Source organism: Saimiri boliviensis, chromosome 8 (assembly GCF_048565385.1).
Source record: "Saimiri boliviensis isolate mSaiBol1 chromosome 8, mSaiBol1.pri, whole genome shotgun sequence".
Classification (NCBI taxonomy): Eukaryota; Metazoa; Chordata; class Mammalia; order Primates; family Cebidae; genus Saimiri; species Saimiri boliviensis.
Window position 1 is genome coordinate 12,669,770 of NC_133456.1, and position 20,106 is coordinate 12,689,875.

At 45.3% G+C, this 20,106-nt stretch overlaps 1 protein-coding gene across 5 annotated transcripts in view; it reads left to right on the plus strand.

The window, feature by feature from the left end:
- Window positions 1–20,106, plus strand: part of QRICH1 (glutamine rich 1) — a 68,057-nt gene that overhangs the window by 38,206 nt on the left and 9,745 nt on the right. For all 5 annotated transcript variants that reach the window (XM_074403888.1, XM_039477698.2, XM_039477699.2 and 2 more), the window contains 3 exons: window positions 6,673–6,850; window positions 7,330–7,484; window positions 11,049–11,163. In XM_074403888.1, the coding sequence (XP_074259989.1) occupies window positions 6,673–6,850; window positions 7,330–7,484; window positions 11,049–11,163 (448 nt within the window). The remainder of the gene's footprint in view (window positions 1–6,672; window positions 6,851–7,329; window positions 7,485–11,048; window positions 11,164–20,106) is intronic.

Below are 20,106 nucleotides of genomic sequence, written 5' to 3' on the forward strand. Positions count from 1 at the left end.
CACAAACAAGTTAGATAAGGGACTAGGAAACACGGGCTCTAAGTGATTAAGCAAAGGTTGGCCAGGTGGTTTCATAGGGGCGACATTTTATTATCCTATGTGATATTGTTAAGGACCTGCTAAATATCTAGCTGTTGGTCCTAGAAATAGAACAAGACGAGTTTTTGCTTCATACAGCTAAGAGTCTTGTAGTCGGAACTTAGGATTTCTATTCCTTTAAATTATTTATAAGGCAGAATACTTATGACATACAAAGACAAACTGGGAATTTAGAAACTCTAGGTTAAAAAGGAAACAGCAGTGTCTGTGGACAAAATGGGGTTTGAACTGTAGTTAATTTATTTTTGAGACAAGAGTGTGGCTTTGTTTCCCAGGTGGGAGTGTGGTAGTGATCATAATTCACTGTAGCCTCAAACTCCTGGGCTGATAAAATCCTCCCACCTCAACCTCCCAAGTAGCTGGGACTGTAGGCACACACTACCACACTTGGTGGGTGTGTGTGTAGTGTAGTGTGTATGTATATATTTGTAGAGACAGAGTCTCACTGTGTTGCCCAGGTACACACTACCACACTTGGGTGTGTGTGTACATATATATATATTTGTAGAGACAGTGTCTCACTATGTTGCCCAGGCTGGTCTTGATCTCCTGGCCTCATGTGATCCTCCTGCCTTGGCCTTTCAGAGTGCTGGGATAACAGACATGAGCCACTGCACCCTGCGTCGAACTGGTGAACTGTAGTTTATAGTTTAGATAAATAAAAGAATGGAACAGCATAATTGTGAAACCAAGGATAGACAGAAGGGACATGACATGGCCTAAGGCAGGCGTCCCCAAACTATGGCCCGTGGGCCGCATGCGTCCCCCGAGGCCATTTATCCGGCCCCCCACCGCACTTCAGGAAGGGGCACCTCTTTCATTGGTGGTCAGTGAGAGGAGCACAGTATGTGGCGGCCCTCCAACGGTCTAAGGGACAGTGAACTGGCCCCCTGTGTAAAAAGTTTGAGGATGCCTGGCCTACGGCAACGTGAGAAGGGAACTGTGGGAATGGAGTTAGTGTGGAGAGGGGCGCTGGAATGAGATTGTTGTCTTCCCGAATTAGAGTTGAGTTTGATCTAATCTGTGGTAGGAAGTTTGGAATTACCTAGATTTATGGTAATAGGAGGAATCAAGTAGCTGTGTGTAGAATTGACTCCGTATAGGAGAAACTACCCGGTAGATTTGTAATGGGTCTCTATGCTCAGCTTTTGTTCAAAGAAATGGAGCCCATTAGGCCTCCCCTAGCTCTTCCTGGGCCTGATTGTCAAATTGCAAGTCAGGGCCTCATTTGGTACTTAATGGTCTCTGTTTATAATTTACGTGTCTGGGTCCTCTAACAGAAGATCCTTTCTGGATTTCATTTTAGTAGGCCAGTGTTTCATAGGCTATATCTGATTTGGGAAAGTCTTACAGTGATTAACATGAAGTATTATTACCAGAAATGGAAACATTGGTGAGGATCTCAATTTTCCATCCCAAGGGAAAGATGAGTTTGTCTATATATACCACAAACATCCCTCTCCCCTCCTATGCAGACTCTATGCTAGGATCTGGGGAAAAGAGGTGAATAAGACAGTCCACCCTTGGACTACTTTATGGTCACGTGGGGAAGACAGTCGAGTTGAACCCTAAGGGGACCTGGAGACAAAATGTTGTGTTCCTTCATCTGTCACAGGTTGGAGAGGACCATACCTTTTTTTTTTTTTTTTTTTTTTTTTTTTGGGGGGACAGAGTTTTGCTCTTGTTACCCAGGCTGGAGTGCAATGGCGCGATCTCGGCTCACCGCAACCTCCGCCTCCTGGGTTCAGGCAATTCTCCTGCCTCAGCCTCCTGAGTAGCTGGGATTACAGGCACGCGCCACCATGCCCAGCTAATTTTTTGTATTTTTAGTAGAGACGGGGTTTCACCATGTTGACCAGGATGGTCTCGATCTCTTGACCTCGTGATCTACCCGCCTCAGCCTCCCAAAGTGCTGGGATTACAGGCTTGAGCCACCGCGCCTGGCTGAGGACCATACCTTTTATAAAAGCTCTCGTAGGTCCTATCTTTAAACCAGATTTATGGTGAAATCTCCCTTCCTCACACCCACCTCCATCTATTGCCCCATTTCTTTGTTCTGCTTTATTCCCAGAACTCTCAAAAAGCATTATCTACACAAGCTGGGCTCATGGGCTCATGTGCTATAAAATTTTCCTTTCCTTTTCTTTTTTTCTTCTTTTTTTTTTTAAGATAGAGTCTTGCTCTGTCGCCCAGGCTGGAGTGCAGTGGCACATTCTTGGGTCACTGCATCCTCCGCCTCCCAGGTTCAAGCAGTTCTCCTGCGTTAGTCTCCCTAGTAGCTGAGACTGCAGGTGCACATCACCATGCCCGACTCATTTTTGTATTTTTTTAGTAGAGATATGGTTTCATCATATTGATCAGACTGGTCTCAAACTCCTGACCTCAGGTAATTCACCCACATTGGCCTCCCAAAGTGCTGGGATTACGGGCGTGAGCCATCGTACCCGGCCAAATTTTCCTTTTACCTCATGACTAAATCTGTTCTTGTCGAGGTCAGCTATAGTCTTGGCTTTCAGCAAGACAATAATTGGTGACAAACTTTTTTTTTTTTTTGAGATGGAGTTTTGCTTTTGTTCCCAGGCTGGAGTGCAGTGGCATGATCTTGGCTTACCACAACCTCCGACTCTCGGGTTCAAACGAGTAACCAGGATTACAGACATGCGCTACCACACCCAGCTATTTTTTAATTTTTGTAGAGACAGGGTTTCACCATGTTGGTCAGGCTGGTCTCAAACTCCTGGTCTCAGGTGATCTACTCACCTTGGCCTCCCAAAGTGTTGTGATTACAGGTGTGAGCCACTGTATCCTGCTTACAAACTTTACTAAAACAGAATGGGGGAAAGATGTATTGCTCCCTGAGCTAAGAAAGTACTTATTGATTGGGTAAAGGGAGGCTTGAGCCTATGGGTGGTGGGGAAGAGGGGATGTGTGCATGACGCACTAAGAGGCTTCTGGGGCTGTTGGGTCCTCTGGCCCTGAGCTCAGCTGCCTTCCTGGCCTGTGCTAGATATTACTATTTCAAAGAAATGGGTGGGGGTGGGGGTGTGTTCCTTAGGGGTGTGTGTTGTGAGTGTGTATGTGTGTGTGTGTGTGTGTGTTCCTTAGGTTAGCCAGTGCAAATTGAATCAGCTCTTTGTAGTTCAATACATCTAGACTGTAGTTCAATACAGCTTAGTATTCTGGGCCTAATGCAAACCTTTACACATGTTTGTTGAGTTAGCGAGTGAGAAAAACTAGGGTTTTGGGTGATTTGAATTGATTTCCTGATTTTTATAACCTTTGAAAATCCAAGCACATTCTGTTTTGTCTTTTTGATTTTATTTATTTATTTATTTATTTATTTATTTATTTTTTGGTGACAGAGTCTGGCTCTGATGCCCAGGCTGGAGTGCAGTGGCACCATCTCGGCTCACTGCAACCTCTGCCTCCCAGGTTCTGATTCTGCTGCCTCAGCTTCCTGAGTAGCTGAAATTACAGGCATGTACCACCATACACAGCTATTTTTTATTTTTTATTTTTATTTATTTATTTATTTATTTTGAGACGGAGTTTCGCTCTTGTTACCCAGGCTGGAGTGCAATGGCGCAATCTCAGCTCACCGCAACCTCCGCCTCCTGGGTTCAAGCAATTCTCTTGCCTCAGCCTCCTGAGTAGCTGGGATTACAGGCACGTGCCACCATGCCCAGCTAATTTTTTGTATTTTTAGTAGAGACGGGGTTTCACCATGTTGACCAGGATGGTCTCGATCTCTTGACCTCGTGATCCACCCGCCTCGGCCTCCCAAAGTGCTGGGATTATAGGCTTGAGCCACCGTGCCCGGCCTAATTTTTATATTTTGATGGAAATGGAGTTTCACCATGTTGGCCAGGCTAGTCTTGAACTCCTGACCTGAAGTGATATGCCTGCTTTGGCCTCCCGAAGTCACTGCACCAAGCCCAAGCACATTCTTTGAACATGTGGTTACTCAGTTCTTGCCCTTCAAAATTGGAGTCCAAACTAAAAAAAATGGAAAATCTTGGAATTTTAATACTGGGAAGGTATAAAAATCTCTTCAGAATCTGGCCAGGTGTGGTGGCTGACACCTGTAATCTCAGCGCTTTGGGAGGTGGTGGCAAATGGATCACTTGAAGTTGGGAGTTTGAGACCAGCCTGGCCAACAGGGTGAAACCCCGTCTCTACTAAAAATGCAAAAATTATTGTATTGTATAGAACACAAAAATGCAATGACCTTGGCTCACCACAACCTCCGCCTCACAGGTTCAAGGAATTCTCCTGCCTCAGCCTCCCAAGTACCTGGTATTATAGGTCTGCCACCGTGGTCTCCAGCCTGGGCAACAGAGAAAGACTGCTCAAAAAAAAAGAATTTTGAAAAGTAGGAAATATTGCCGGGCACGGTGGCTCATGCCTGTAATCCCAGCACTTTGGGAGGACAAGGTGGGTGGATCACCAGGTCAGGAGATTGAGATCATCTTGGCCAACATGGTGGAACCCTGTCTCTACTAAAAATACAAAAAATTAGCTGGGCATTGTGGCATGTGCCTGTAATCCAGCTACTTGGGAGGCTGAGGCAGGAGAATTGCTTGTACCAGGGAATCGGAGGTTGCAGTGAGCTGAGATCATGTTACTGCACTCCAGCCTGGGTAGCAGAGACTCCGTCTCAAAAAAAAAAAAAAAAAGAAATATTTAAACACTATTCATACATTCACTTTTTTAATTTTAACTTTTTGAGCCACAGTCTCACTGTGTCACCCAGGCTGGAGTGCAATAGCACTGTCTTAGCTCACTGCAACCTCCATTTCCCTGGCTCAAGTGATTCTCATGCCTCAGCCTCTCAAGTAGCTGGGATTACAGGTGTGAGCCACCATGCCTGGCTAACTTGTATCTTTAGTAGAGATATGGTTTTGCCAATTTTTTTTTCTCTAAATGATGGTTCAACTATGGTTGGACATTAAAATCACCTGGGAAGGCTGGGTGCCATGGTTCATGCCGGTAATCCCTGCACTTTGGGAGGCTGAGGCGGGCAGATCACTTGAGGTCAGGAATTTGATACCAGCTGGCAAGATGATTCGATACCAGCCATCTCTACTAAAAATACAAAAATTAGCCAGGCATGCTGGTACACTGTAATTCCAGCTACTTGGGAGGCTGAGGCAGGAGAATCGCTTGACCTGGGAGGTGAAGGTTGTAGTGAGCAGAGATTGTGTCAGTGCACTTCAGCCTGGGGGACAGAGCAAGATTCCATTTCACACACACAAAAAATCACCTGGGAAGCTTTTAAGAATACTGACACTGTGCCCCTACCTTATACCAGTTAAATCACAGTTGCTGGGGATAAGGCCCAGATGGGTTTTTCTGTGTGTGTGTGTTTTTTTTGTTTGTTTGTTTTTAAAAACAGTCCAGGTGATTTTAAGGTGCAGCCTACTTTAAGGTAACTGCTCTGGGCCGGGTGCAGTGGCTCATGCCTGTAATCCCAGCCCTTTGGGAGACGGACAGATCACCTGAGGCCAGGAGTTTGAGACCAGCATGGCCGACATGGTGAAACCCTGTCTCTACTAAAAAACAACTTAGCTGGGCGTGGTGGCAGGTGCTTGTAATTCCAGTTACTGGGGAGGCTGAAGGAGGAAAATTCCTTGAAACCAGAAGGCAGAGGTTGCAGTGAGCCAAGAGTGAAATTCCATCTCAGAAAAAAAAAATTACTACTCTGGACGTTTGGTACTCAAAGTGTAGTCTGGTGTCACTTGGAACTTTGTTAGAAATGCAGTCTCAGTTCCCACCCTTTTTAGTCACAATATGCATTTTGATAAAATCCCCAAATAATTTGTTTTCACATTAAAGATTGTGGAAGCAGTGCTTTGAGCCAGTAGTTCTCAGTGGTGACCAAACTTTTTTAATCGAGGAGTTTTTTCCTCCCTCCCCCGAAACGGAGTCTTGTTCTGTCACCAGGCTGGAGTGCAGTGGTGTGATCTTACTCAAGGAGTTTTTAAACAGTTGATACTTTGGCTGCCCCTTAAAGAGATTCTGGGGTAAGTCTGGCCATTAGGGTTTTTAAATAGAAGATTTAACCAGGCATGGTAGCTCACACCTGTAATCCCAGCACTTTGGGAGGCCAAGATGGGTGGATCACCTGAGGTCAGGAGTTCAAGACCAGTCTGACCAACATGGCAAAATCCCATCTTGACTGAAATTACAAAATCAGCTGAGCATGGTGGTACATGCCTGTAATTCCAGCTACTCGGGAGGCTGAGGCAGGAGAATCTCTTGAATCTGGGAGGCGGAGGTTGCAGTGAGCTGAGATTGCGCCATTGCACTCCAGCCTGGACAAAAGTGAAACCCTGTCTCAAAAAAAAAGATTTAACAGTGCAGCTTAGAAGCACTGCACTGGGCAGTTGCAGTGCTGCTTTTGCTGTCCCTGAGTAAGAAGTAGAACTCCAAAGCTTCTTAAAAGTAGGACAGCAAGGAATAGAGAGATATTTTCTTAAATAAATGAACTATACCTAACATTTTTCTGGCAATTTTGCGGAAGGATCTAATACAAAACAATACTGACACATTTTCATGGTTTCTCTCCCATAGGCTCAGACTGTCCAGGTTGCTGAAGTTGAACCACAATCACAGCCACAGCCTTCCCCAGAACTTCTACTTCCAAATTCTTTGAAGCCAGAAGAAGGGCTTGAAGTATGGAAAAACTGGGCCCAGACCAAGAATGCTGAACTAGAGAAAGATGCTCAGAACAGATTGGCACCCATTGGGAGTGAGTGTTTGGGAAGAAGAGTGGGCTCTGTCTAAAATACAACAGGAGGACAAAATGGCAGAAAAGTGGTATCCCCTGTCTGGGAGACAAGAGAGCAAAATCTGAAATAGTATGTTGAATTCAAGCCTAGCAATAAGCAGTACTGACCTTGTGTACATAATAAGCAGGATGTGTGGGGTTTGCCCAAAATCAGGTATTTTTAGACATAATGGGTTTCTGGAGTTAACCCTACCAGACCTGAGCAAAATGGCTTCTGGGAGGAAATGGGAACCAAGTAGTTTGCAGTCAAGGCCCTTCTTTCTTGGCATTAGGGTCATATACTCACGTTATAGGCCTGTTCTAACATTACAGATGTAAGACATTACAGTAGATAACAAGTGACCATTTCTAGCCCAGCACCCTGATGGGCAGTATCTGTTCTGAGCTTTTCAGATATGGATCCTCAGGACCTCCATTCATCTTTGGGGCTTCTGTTGCAGGGCGCCAACTGCTGCGATTCCAGGAAGATCTCATCTCCTCTGCTGTGGCAGAGTTGAATTATGGGCTCTGTCTGATGACACGGGAAGCTCGAAATGGAGAAGGTGAACCCTATGACCCAGATGTGCTCTACTATATTTTCCTGTGTATTCAAAAGGTAGGAAACAGATCTTCACGAGAACATGTTTGATCTGGGTTCTTTTTTTTTTTTTTTTTTTTTTTTTTTTTTTCCCAAAAAGAGACAGGGTCTCACTATGTTGCCCAGGCTGGAGTGCAGTGGCTGTTCACAGGCGTGATCCCACTACTGATCAGCACGGGAATCTTGACCTGCTCCATTTCTGACCTGGGCCGGTTTACCCCTCCTTAGGCAACCTGGTCCTCTGCTCCCGGGAGGTCACCATATTGATGCCAAACTTAGTGTAGACACCCGATCAGCATAGCCCACTGAACTCCTGGGCTCAAGCGATCCTCCCACCTCAGCCTCGCAAGTAGCTGGGACTACAGGCACCTGCCACCACGCCTGGCTGATCTGGGTTCTCGTTGGGATATTTGCTAGTTTTTAAGTCTTTTTTTTTTTTTTTTTGAGACGGAGTTTTGTCCTGTCACTCAGACTGGAGTGCTGTGACACCATCTCGGCTCACTGCAACCTTTGCCTACCGGGTTGGAGTGATTCCCAGTAGTAGCTGGGGTTATAGGCACCTGTCACCATGCCCAGCTAATTTTTTATTTTTAGTAGAGATTTTTCAATATGTTGCCTCAGAGGCCTCCATAGTAGTAGCTGGCGTTATAGGCACCTGCCAACACACCTAGCTAATTTTTGTATTATTAGTAGAGATTTTTCAATTTGTTGGCCAGTCTGGTCTCAAAACTCCTGACATTATGATCCACCCACCTCGGCCTCCCAAAGTGTTGGGATTATAGGCATGAGCCACCTCACCTGGCCTTTTTTAAGTTTTTTTTTGTTTTGTTTTGTTTTTGTTTTTTTTTTTGAGACGGAGTTTCGCTCTTGTTACCCAGGCTGGAGTGCAATGGCGCCATCTCGGCTCACCGCAACCTCCGCCTCCTGGGTTCAGGCAATTCTCCTGCCTCAGCCTCCTGAGTAGCTGGGATTACAGGCACGTGCCACCATGCCCAGCTAATTTTTTGTATCTTTAGTAGAGACGGGGTTTCACCATGTTGACCAGGATGGTCTCGATCTCTTGACCTCGTGATCCACCTGCCTCGGCCTCCCAAAGTGCTGGGATTACAGGCTTGAGCCACCGCGCCCGGCCTTTTTTAAGTTTTAAAAACCTACATGTTCACTTTAGAAAATTAGAGCCAGTGCTAGACACTGGTGGCTCCCGCCTGTTACCCCAGTGCTTTGGGAGGCCAAAGCAGGTGGGTCTCTTGAGGTCAGGAGGAGTTGAAGATGACCAGCCTGGCCAACATGGTGAAACCCTGTCTACTAAAAATATAAAAATTTGCCAGGTGTGGTGGTGCCCACCTGTAATCCCTGCTACCTGGGAAGCTATCGCTACAAAAAATTAGCCAGGCTTAATAGTGCTTGCCTGTAGTCCTAGCTACTGGGGAGGCTGAAGTGGGAGGATTGCTTGAGCCCCAGAAGTTGGGGCTATAGTGAGTCATGATTATGTCACTACACCCCAGCCTGAGTGACAGAGTGAGACCCTGTCTGAAAAACAGAAAGAAGAAAAAAAAATTAGCCAGAGGTGGTGGTGCATACCTGTAGTCCCAGCTATTTGGGAGATTGAGACAGGAGGATCCCTTGAGCCCAGGAGTTCGAGGCTGCGGTCAGATATGTTTTCGCCATTGTACTTCAGTCTGGGCAACAGAATGAGACCTTGTCTCTTAAAAAATAAATACGTAAAATAATAAAGTAGGAAAACAAACACTATTCATCATCCTACTACCTAGAGAAACTTCTGTTACATTATCGGTAGTTACCTTGTAGCCATTCACTTTTATTGTAAATCACAAAGCATTAATGTAACACTTTTCTTTTTGTTAAACTAAACATGGTTTTCATGAAAGTAATTTATTCAAAACAAAGTCTTGTGCTAGCATAGAGCTTTTCTTGTCATTGTTCCCTGCTTTAGCACCAAATACTTATTTAAAGGAGTGTAGAATAATATACCGATATGGGCCGGGCGCAGTGGCTCATGCCTGTAATCCCAGCACTTTGGGAGGCCGAGGCAGGTAGATCACGAGGTCAAGAGATCGAGACCATCCTGATCACCATCCTGGTCAACATGGTGAAACCCCGTCTGTACTAAAAACTTAAAAAATTAGCTGGGCACGTGCCTGTAATCCCAGCTACTCGGGAGGCTGAAGCAGGAGAATTGCTTGAACCCAGGAGACAAAAGTTGCGGTGAGCTGAGATCGCGCCATTGCACTTCAGCCTGGGTAATGAGAGAAACTGTGTCTTTAAAAAAATATATATATATACCAATGTAGTTAGGTTTTCAGGACATCTGTGGTGAAGCATAACAGAGAAATTTATAGACTGGCAGTTCAGGGGATCAGAGGTGGATTTTTTTTTTTTTTTTTTTTTTTTCTATGAGACGGAGTTTTGCCCTTGTTACCCAGGCTGGAGTGCAATGGCACGATCTCGGCTCACCGCAACGTCCACCTCCTAGACTCAGGCAATCCTCCTGCTTCAGCCTCCTGAGTAGCTGGGATTAAAGGCACGCACCACCATGCCCAGCTAATTTTTTGTATTTTTAGTAGAGACGGAATTTCACCATGTTGACCTGGATGGTTTCGATCTCTTGACCTTGTGGTCCACCCACCTTAGCCTCCCAAAGTGTTGGGATTAGAGGTGTGAGGCACTGCGCCCAGTGGTTTTTTTTTTTTTTTTTTTTTTTTTGAGACAGTTTTGCTCTTTGTTTCCCAGGCTGGAGTGCAATGGTGTGATTTCCGCTCACTGCAACCTCCACCTCCCAGGTTCAAGCAATTCTTCTGTCTCAGCCTCTAATGTAGCTAGGATTATGGGTGTCTACCACCACACCTGGCTAATTTTTGTGTTTTTAGTAGAGACAAGGTTTCACCATGTTGGCCAGGCTGGTCTCAAACTCCTGACCTCAGGTGATATGCCTGCCCCAGCCTCCAAAAGTGCTGGGATTACAGGCATGAGCCACCGTGTTTGGCCAGATTTCTTAGTGTTAAAAGGATATTGAGGAGAAACCTACAGTATAATAGGACAAGGGTTACTGGTTGGGACTCATCCTGTTGCCTAGTTTTGACAAATGTGTGCCTCCTAGTTTTTTCCTCTTATCATTGATTCTATCCTAAGTACTATGTGAATTGCTTTACATGCTTTCATTCTGTGCTCTCCCCAGTCCTAGAAGACAGATACTGTCACCTCCATTTACAAGCAAGGAAACTGAGCCCCAGAAATTAAAAGACATGCACGTTATTTAACTTATATAATATCTAATGAAAGGCAGAGCCTATTCATGATTTTTGCTACCACAAAACAATGCCTGGCTTGGGTGAAATAGCATTCACAGTGTATTGCTTATTTACCCAACTTTAAAGAATGTTGTGAGAATCAGTCATATGAGCTTAAGCATACTATGAAAGTGTTAACATGCTGGTGCGTTGGTTTGTTGAGGTGTGAATGGGTAGGGAAGGACAATAGTACTGGTAGAAAAATATATTTATATCCCCTGAAAGCCTTATTCAGGAGACTACCAATAACTTCTGTTGATTGTTTTTCTTTTAGTATCTTTTTGAAAATGGAAGGGTAGATGACATTTTCTCCGATCTTTATTATGTTCGGTTCACGGAGTGGCTACATGAAGTTCTGAAGGATGTTCAGCCCCGGGTCACTCCACTTGGTAAGAGTCTCCCTTGTCCTTGGATGTCTTTCCCACCTGGATTTAAGAAAGATCAACAGTGGCTGGGTGAGGTAGCTCTTGCCTGTAACCCCAGCACTTTCTGAGCCTGAGGGCAAATCACCTGAGGTCAGAAGTTCCAGACCAGCCTGACTGACATAGAGAAACCCCTTCTCTACTAAAACTACAAAATTAGCTGGGCATGGTGGCGCATGCCTGTAATCCCAGCCATCCAGGAGGCTGAGGTGGAAGAATTGCTTGAACCCAGGAGGTGGAGGTTGTGGTGAGCCCACATCATGCCATTGCACTCTGTGCTGGGAAACAAAAATGAAACTCTGTCTCAAAAAAAGCAAAAAGAAAGATCAACAGCTTCTGTGGTTGGCTGTGAAATAGCATGTGGGTGAGGGGGCTATAAATCCCAGACTGCAGCAGCATTGGCCACTGTGCTACTTGCCCTGATAGGCAAGAGACACTGCTCACCAGAGAACCCTGCTGGTCCCAGTGTGGGAAGGACACAGGAACAAGCAGAACTAGTGCGGTAGTTACCATCTTTCTTTTCTATTAAAATGTATCGATTAGGCTGGGATTGGTGGCTCAAGCCTGTAATCCCAGCACTTTGGGAGGCCGAGGCGGGTGGATCACAAGGTCGAGAGATCGAGACCATCCTGGTCAACATGGTGAAACCCCGTCTCTACTAAAAATACAAAAAATTAGCTGGGCATGGTGGCGCGTGCCTGTAATCCCAGCTACTCAGGAGGCTGAGGCAGGAGAACTGCCTGAACCCAGGAGGTGGAGGTTACGGTGAGCCGAGATGGCGCTATTGCACTCCAGCCTGGGTAACAAGAGCGAAACTCCGTCTTGTGTGATTCTCCTGCCTCAGCCTCCCAAGTAGTGATTACAGGCATTAGCCACCACGCTCGGCCTGTTTGTTTTGAAAAAAACATGGTCTTGGTATGTTACTGAGATGACCCTCAAACTCTTGAGCTCAAGTGATCCTCCTGCCTTGGCCTCCTGAGTAGCTGGGGCTATAGGCATGTGCTACCATGCTCAGCTATTTTTGTTTTTAATAGACTTTTGTTTTTGTTTTTGAGACGGAGTTTCGCTCTTGTTACCCAGGCTGGAGTGCAATGGCGCAATCTCGGCTCACCACAACCTCCGCCTCCTGGGTTCAGGCAATTCTCCTGCCTCAGCCTCCTGAGTAGCTGGAATTAGAGGCACGTGCCACCATGCCCAGCTAATTTTTTGTATTTTTAGTAGAGACGGGGTTTCACCATGTTGACCAGGATGGTCTCAATCTCTTGACCTCGTGATCCACCCGCCTCAGCCTCCCAAAGTACTGGGATTACAGGCTTGAGCCACCGCGCCCGGCTGGTTTTTGTTTTTATGAGATGGAGTTTCACTCTTGTTGCCAAGGCTAGAGTGCAATGGTGCAATCTTGGCTCACTGCAACCTCTGCCTACTGGGTTCAAGGGATTCTCCTGTCTAAGCATCCCAAGTAGCTGGGATTACAGCTGCATGCCACCTTGCCTGACTAATTTTATTTATTTATTTATTTATTTTGAAACGGAGTCTTGTTCTGTTGCCCAGGCTGGCGTGCAGTGGCATGATCTCTGCTCACTGCAACCTCTGCCTCCTAGGTTGAAATGATTGTCCTGCCTCAGCCTCCCGAATTGCTAGGATTAAAGGTTTGCGCCATCATACCCAGCTAATTTTTGTATTTTTAGTAGAGACGGGGATTTCACCATGTTAGTCAGGCTGCTCTGGAACTCCTGACCCTGTGATCCGCCTGCCTCGGCCTCCCAAAGTGCTGGGATTACAGGCATGAGCCATGGCACTCAGCCTAATTTTTGTATTTTTAATAGAGACGGGGTTTCATCATATTGGTCAGGCTGGTCTCGAACTCCTGACCTCAGATGATCCACTTGGTTTGGCCTCCCAGAGTGCTGGATTACAGATGTGAGCCAACACGCCTGGCCAATAGACTTTATTTTTTAGGGTACTTTCAGATTTTTAGAAAAATTAGCAATAAGCACAAAGAATTTCCAAGTATCTCCTTAAGTATATACCCTCACACACATTTTTTCCTATCAATAACGTTACATTAGTGGGGTACATTTGTTATAATTGATGAACGAATATTGATACATTATTACTAACTATAGTTCATACTGCTATGAACTTTATTATTGTGTTAAACATTCTGGTTTATATTTTGAATCTGTTGTACATTCTGGGTTTTGATAAATGTATGATGACATGTATCACCATTATGGTGTCCTACAGAATGTTTCCCTGCCCTAAAAAATACCTCTTCTGGGCTGGGCATGGTGGCTCACGCCTGTGATCTGAGCACTTTGGGAGGCCAAGGTGGGCGGATCACCTGAGGTTGGGAATTTGAGACCAGCCTGACCAACATGGAGAAACCCCATCTCTACTAAATACAAAATTAGCAAAATTAGTGGGGCGAGGTGGTGCATGGCTGTAATCCCAGCTGCTCAGGAGGCTGAGTCAGGACAATCGGTTGAACCCAGGAGGCGGAGGTTGCAGTGAGCCGAGATCACACCATTGTACTCTAGCCTGGGCAGCAAAAGCGAAACTCCATCTCAAAAACAAAACAAGCCAGGCATAGTGGCTCATGTCTGTAGTCCCAGCACTTTGCGGGGCAGAGGCGAGCTGATCATGAGGTCAGGAGTTCAAGACTAGCCTGGGCAATATAGTGAAACCCCATCTCTACTAAAAATACAAAAATTGGTGTGGTAGTGCATGCCTGTAGACCCAGCTATTTGGGAGGCTGAGGCAGGAGAATGGCTTGAACCTGGGAGGTAGAGGTTGCAGTGAACCAAGATCACGCCACTGCACTCCAGCCTGGGTGATAGATTGAGACTCTGTCTCAAAAAAAAAAAAATTAGTTGGGTGTTGGGTTTTGTGGCACATGTCTGTAATCCCAGGTACTTGGAATGCTGAGGCAGGAGAATCACTTAAACCAGGGAGTTGGAGGTTGCAGTGAGCTGAGATTGTGCCACTGTACTCCAGCCTGGCACCGGAGCAAGGCTCCATCTCTAAAAGAAAAAAAAATACCTCTTTGGCACCTGTTTATCCCTCCCTCCCCCAGATACCCTGGGAACCACTGATGTTTTTACTGTCTTCACAGTTTTACCTTTTCCAGAATGTCATATAGTTGGAATAATTTGGCATGTGGCCTTTTCAGATTGGCTCCTTTCATTTAGCAGTATGCCTTTAAGATTCCTGTGAATCTTTTTGTGGCTTGATAGATCATTTCTTTTTCTCACTCAATAATATTTCATTGTATGGATATACCACAGTTTGTTTATCCATTCACCTATTGAAGGACATCTTATCTTGGTTACTTTCAGGTTTTAGCAGTTATGAATAAAGCTACCTACACATTTGCCTACAGGTTTTTGACAAAGGAATAGACAGACCAATGTTACATAATAGAAAACCCAGAAATAGAGGCACAGAAATATAGTAAATTTGTCATTGACAAAGGAAAATTCAATGGAGAAAGCAGAAAGGATAATCTTTTCAACAAATGGTGCTTGTGCAGGCTGGGCACAGTGGCTTATGCCTGTAATCCCACCACTTTGGGAAGCTGAGGCAGGTGAATCACTTGAGGTCAGGAGTTCATGACCAACCTGGCCAACATGGTGAAACACCCTGTCTACTAAAAACACAAAATATTAGCTGGGTGTGGTGGTGCATGCCTGTCATCCCAGCTACTACAGATGCTGAGACAGGAGGATTGCTTGAACCCAGGAGTTCAAAGCTGCATTAAGCTATGATCATGCAACTGCACTCTAGCCTGCGTGACAGACCAAGACTCCATCTCTTAAAAAAGTAACAATCAGTACAGTGGCTCATGCCTGTTATCCCAGCATTTTGGGAGACCAAGGCAGGTGGATCACTTGAGACCAGGTGGTGGCTCATGGCTGTAATCCCAGCAGTTTGGGAGGCCAAGGCAGGTGGATCACGAGGTCAGAAGATTGAGGACATCCTGGGTAACACGGTGAAACCCTGTCTCTACTAAAAATATAAAAAATTAGCTGAGTGTGGTGGCATGTGTCTGTAGTCCTAGCTACTTGGATGTCTGAGGCAGAAGAATTATTTGAACTCGAAGACAGAGGTTGCAGTGAGCCAAGACCATGCCACTGCACTCCAGCCTGGGTGACGGAGTGAGACTTTGTCTGTCATCTAAAAAAAAAAAAAAAAAAAAAAAAAAAACTAGCAGCTGGGCGCCGTGCCTCATGCCTATAATCACAGAACTTTGGAAGACTAAGGTGGAAGGATCGCTTGAGCCCAGGAGTTTGGGACCAGCCTGGTCAGCAAAGCAAAATGTAATCTCATTCATAATGTCCAGGCTGGGTGTAGCAGCTCACACTCAGAATGTGAGCACTTTGGGAGGCCATGGTGAGAGGATTGCTTGAGCCCAGGAGTTCAGGACCAGCCTAGGCAACATGGTGAGATCCCATCTCTACCAAAAGATAAAAGCAAACCACACACACACACATACACATTAAATATCTGACCAGGTATCTCACCAAGAAGATGCATAGATGGCAGCATGCACTTACAGTCCCAGCTACTTAGGAGGCTGAGGTTGGAGAATTGCTTGAACCTGGGAGTTGGAGGATACAGTGAGCCAAGATGGGCTGAGCATGGTGGCTCACACCTGTAATCCTAGCACTTTGGGAGGCCAATTTGGGTGCATCAGATGAGGTCAAGAGTTCAAGACCAGCCTGGCCAATATGGTGAAACCCCATCTCTACTAAAAATAAAAAAATGAGCTGGTCATGGTGGTATGCATCTGTAATCCCTCCAGCTTGGGAAGCTGAGGCAATAGAATTGCTTGAACCTAACAGGCAGAGGTTGCAGTGAACAGAGATTGTGTGTCACTGCACTCCAGCCTGGGCTACAGAAGGAGACTCTGTCTCAAAAAAATAAAAGATGCTCTCATCAGGTGGCATCAGAGAGTTGCATATTGAAATAATGAAATACTACTGTACATTCATTAGAATGGCTAAAATTCAAAACACTGACAGCACCAAATGCTGACTAGCGTAGGGAATGACGTCATTTATTGCTTGTGGAAATGCAAAATGACACAACCACTTTGAAAGACAATTTGGCTGTTTCTTACAAAAGTAAACATATTGTTGCCTTATGATGCAGTGGTTGTACTCCTTGGCATTCAAAGAAGTTCACACAAATGTCTTGAGTTTTAATCCCTGTTCAGCCATTTATTAAAATGTATGCTGCTTAACCCTTTTTTAAAAAAGCTTATGGTTGGGTGAGGTGGCTCATGCCTGTTATCAGCACTTTGGGAGGCTGACAGCCTGGCCAACATGTTAAAACCTCATCTCTAATAAAAATACAAAAAAATTAGCCAGTCTTGGTGGCAGGCACCTGTAATCCTAGCTGCTTGGGAGGTTGAGGCAAGAGAATTGCTTGAACCCGGGAGTCAGAGGTTGCAGTGGGCCAAGATTGCACTCCTGCACTGCAGCCTGAGCAACAGAGTGGGACTCTGTCTCAAAGAAAAAAAAAACAAAAACTTACTGGTTAGACAAATTTTTTGAGTGCCTACTAAGTGCCAGGCAATATTCCAGGTGCCGGTGAATATCAGTGAAGACAATGGAGCTTGCACTATAGTAAGGCAACGGTATATAAAGAAGCAAGTTAACTTAAGTACTTTGTCTTTTTTTTTTCTCCTCTTTTTTTGAGGAGAAGGTCTTGCTGTATTTCCCAGGCAGGCCTCAAACTCCTTGGTTCAAGCTGTCCTCCCACCTCTGCCTCCCTAAAAGCTGGGATTACAGGTGTAAGCTACTGCGCCCAGCAATTTAAGTACTTTGAAGAACAGAACACAAATGGAAAGTGTTAAAGAGTGTTACAAGGGCCGGGCGCGGTGGCTCAAGCCTGTAATCCCAGCACTTTGGGAGGCCGAGGCGGGTGGATCACGAGGTCGAGAGATCGAGACCATCTTGGTCAATATGATGAAACCCCGTCTCTACTAAAAATACAAAAAATTAGCTGGGCATGGTGGCTCGTGCCTGTAATCCCAGCTACTCAGGAGGCTGAGGCAGGAGAATTGCCTGAACCCGGGAGGCAGAGGTTGCGGTGAGCCGAGATCGCACCATTGCACTCCAGCCTGGGTAACAAGAGCGAAACTCCGTCTCAAAAAAGAAAAAAAAAAGAGTGTTACAAGGGATGGCTATCATTGAAACAGACATGATTGACTACATCACTCTACATAATTTGGAAGTTTTCAAGCCAAGTATGGTTATACATATTTCACTTTTTAGACTGTTATTACGGAAGTTTGAAATATACATAAAAGTAAACACAATAGATTCATGAACTTCTCCATGTACCCATTTTCCATGGCAAATGTTTTTTGTTGCTGTTTTTTAATTCCTTTTTTTGTTTGTTTTTTCATGGTAAACCTTAGGTATACCACTACCAGTTTCCCCTCTTCTATATTGGAAGTGAATTTTAGATACTTTATCCACAATTTTTTTTTATATGGAGTCTCTATCACCCAGGTTGGAGTGCAGTGGTGCAGTCTTGGCTCACTGCTGCCTCCACCTCCTGGGTCCAAATGATTCTCCTGCCTCAGCCTCTGAATAGCTGGTATTACAGGCATCTCCCACTACACCCAGCTCATCTTGGTGTTTTCAGTGGAAATGGGGTTTCATCATGTTGGCCAGTCTGGTCTCGAATTCTTGACCTCAAGTGATCTGCCCTCCTTGACCTTCCAAAGTGCTGGAATTACAGCGCGAGCCACAGTGCCTGGCCCAATATTTATACGTGCATACATATACATATACACGTACATATATCTCTCTCTCTCTCAATTCCATTGTCATAACTTTTTTTTTTTTTTTTTGAGGCAGTCTCACTCTGTCACCTAGACTGGAGTGCAGTGGAATAATCTCAGCTCACTGCAACCTCTGCCTCCTGGGTTCAAACGATTCTTGTGCCTCTGCCTCTTTAGTAGCTGGGACCACAGGTGTGCACCACCACACCCAGCTAATTTTTGGTATTTTTAGTTGAGATGTGGTTTTACCATGTTGGCCAGGCTGGTCTCGATCTTCTGGCCTCAAGTGATTGGCCTGTCTCAGCCTCCCAAAGTGCTGGGTTTACAGGCATGAGCCACTGGGCCCAGACTATTATACATTTTTTTTTTTTAATTGTATTTATTTTTTGTTTTTAGAGACCAGGTTTCACCATGTTGGCCAGGCTGGTCTCGAACTCCTGACCTCAAGCAATCTGCCTGCCTCGGCCTCCTAAAGTGCCAGGATTACAGGTGTTAGCCACCGCGCTCTGCCATACTTTTTTATTTTTAATTTTTATTTTATTTTGAGACAGAGTCTCACTTTGTCACCTGGGCTGGAGTGCAGTGATACAATCTTGGCCTACCTCCCAGATTCAAGCCATTCTCCTGCCTCAGCCTCTTGAGTAGCTGGGATTACAAGCATGATCCACAACACCTGGCTAATTTTTGTATTTTTAGTAGAGACAGGGTTTTACCATGTTGGCCACCTGGTCTCAAACTCCTTACCTCAGGTGATTCGCCCACCTCAGCCTCCCAAAGTGTTGGGATTACAGGCATGAGCATGAGCCACCACGCCTGGCTCATACTTTAAAAAATAATAAACAGCTGGGCATGGTGGCTCACACCTGTAATCCCAGCACTTTGGGAGGATGAGGCGGGTGGATCATGAGGTCAGGGGTTTGAGACCAGCCTGGCCAACATGGTGAAACCCTGTCTACTAAAAATTAAAAAAAAAAATATTAGCCAGGCATGGTGGTGGGCCCTTAAACTTGGGAGGCGGAGGTTGCAGTTAGCGGAGATCTTGCCATTGCACTCCAGCCCGGGCAACAGTATGAGACCTTCTCTCAAAATAAAATAAATAAAAAAGTATATATGTGTCATTAAAAGTCTACCCTTTATCAAAATTTCTAATAGTATCATAAATTTCATTATTTTGATTTATCTGAATAAAAATTTTTAAAAGTCTACATACTGAAATTGGCTATATCTTTTGTTTCGTTTTGTTTTTGAGACAAAGTCTCTCTCTGTTGCCCAAATCAGAGTGATGTGGCAAGATCTCCACTCACTCTAACCTCTGCCTCCTGGGTTCAAGTGATTCTCATGCCTCAGCCTCCTGAGTAGCTGAGACTACAGGTGGGTACCACCATGCCCAGTTAATTTTTGTATTTTTAGTAGAGACAGGGCTTTTACCATGTTGGCCAGGCTGGTCTCGAACTACTGCCCTCAGGTCATCCCCCTCCACCCCCCGCCTTGGCCTCCCAAAGTGCTGGGATTACAGGTGTAAGCCACTGTGCCCTGCCCAGCTATGTCTTCTTAATATTTGCTTTTTGTTTGTTTTGAGATGGAGTCTTGCCCTCTCACCCAGGCTGGAGTGCAGTGGCGTGATCTTGGCTCACTGCATCCTCCAGCTCCCGGGTTCAAGCAATTCTCCGACCTCAGCCTCCTAAGTAGCTGGGACTATAAGTGCATGCTGCCGTGCCCGGCTAATTTTTATGTTCTTTTAGTAGAGATGGGGTTTCACCATGTTGGCCAGGTTGGTCTCAAACTCCTGACCTCAGGTCATCCGCCTGCCAAGGCCTCCCGAAGTGTTGGGATTAGAGGCATGAGCCACTGCACCCTGCCAGTTTTTTGTATTTCAATAGAGACAGCTTTTTACCATGTTGCCCAGGCTAGTCGACAACTCCTGAGCTCAGGCAATCTGCCTGCCTCAGCCTCCCAAAGTGCTGGAATTGCAGGTATGAGCCACTACTCCCAGCCTTAATATTTACTGTTAATCCTAATTTCCTCCTCCTTTTTGTCTTAAAATATATTCATGGAAGAAACTAGCCTTTGAAATTGTCAGAGTCTTATTTTTGCTGATTGCACCCAGTGTAGTT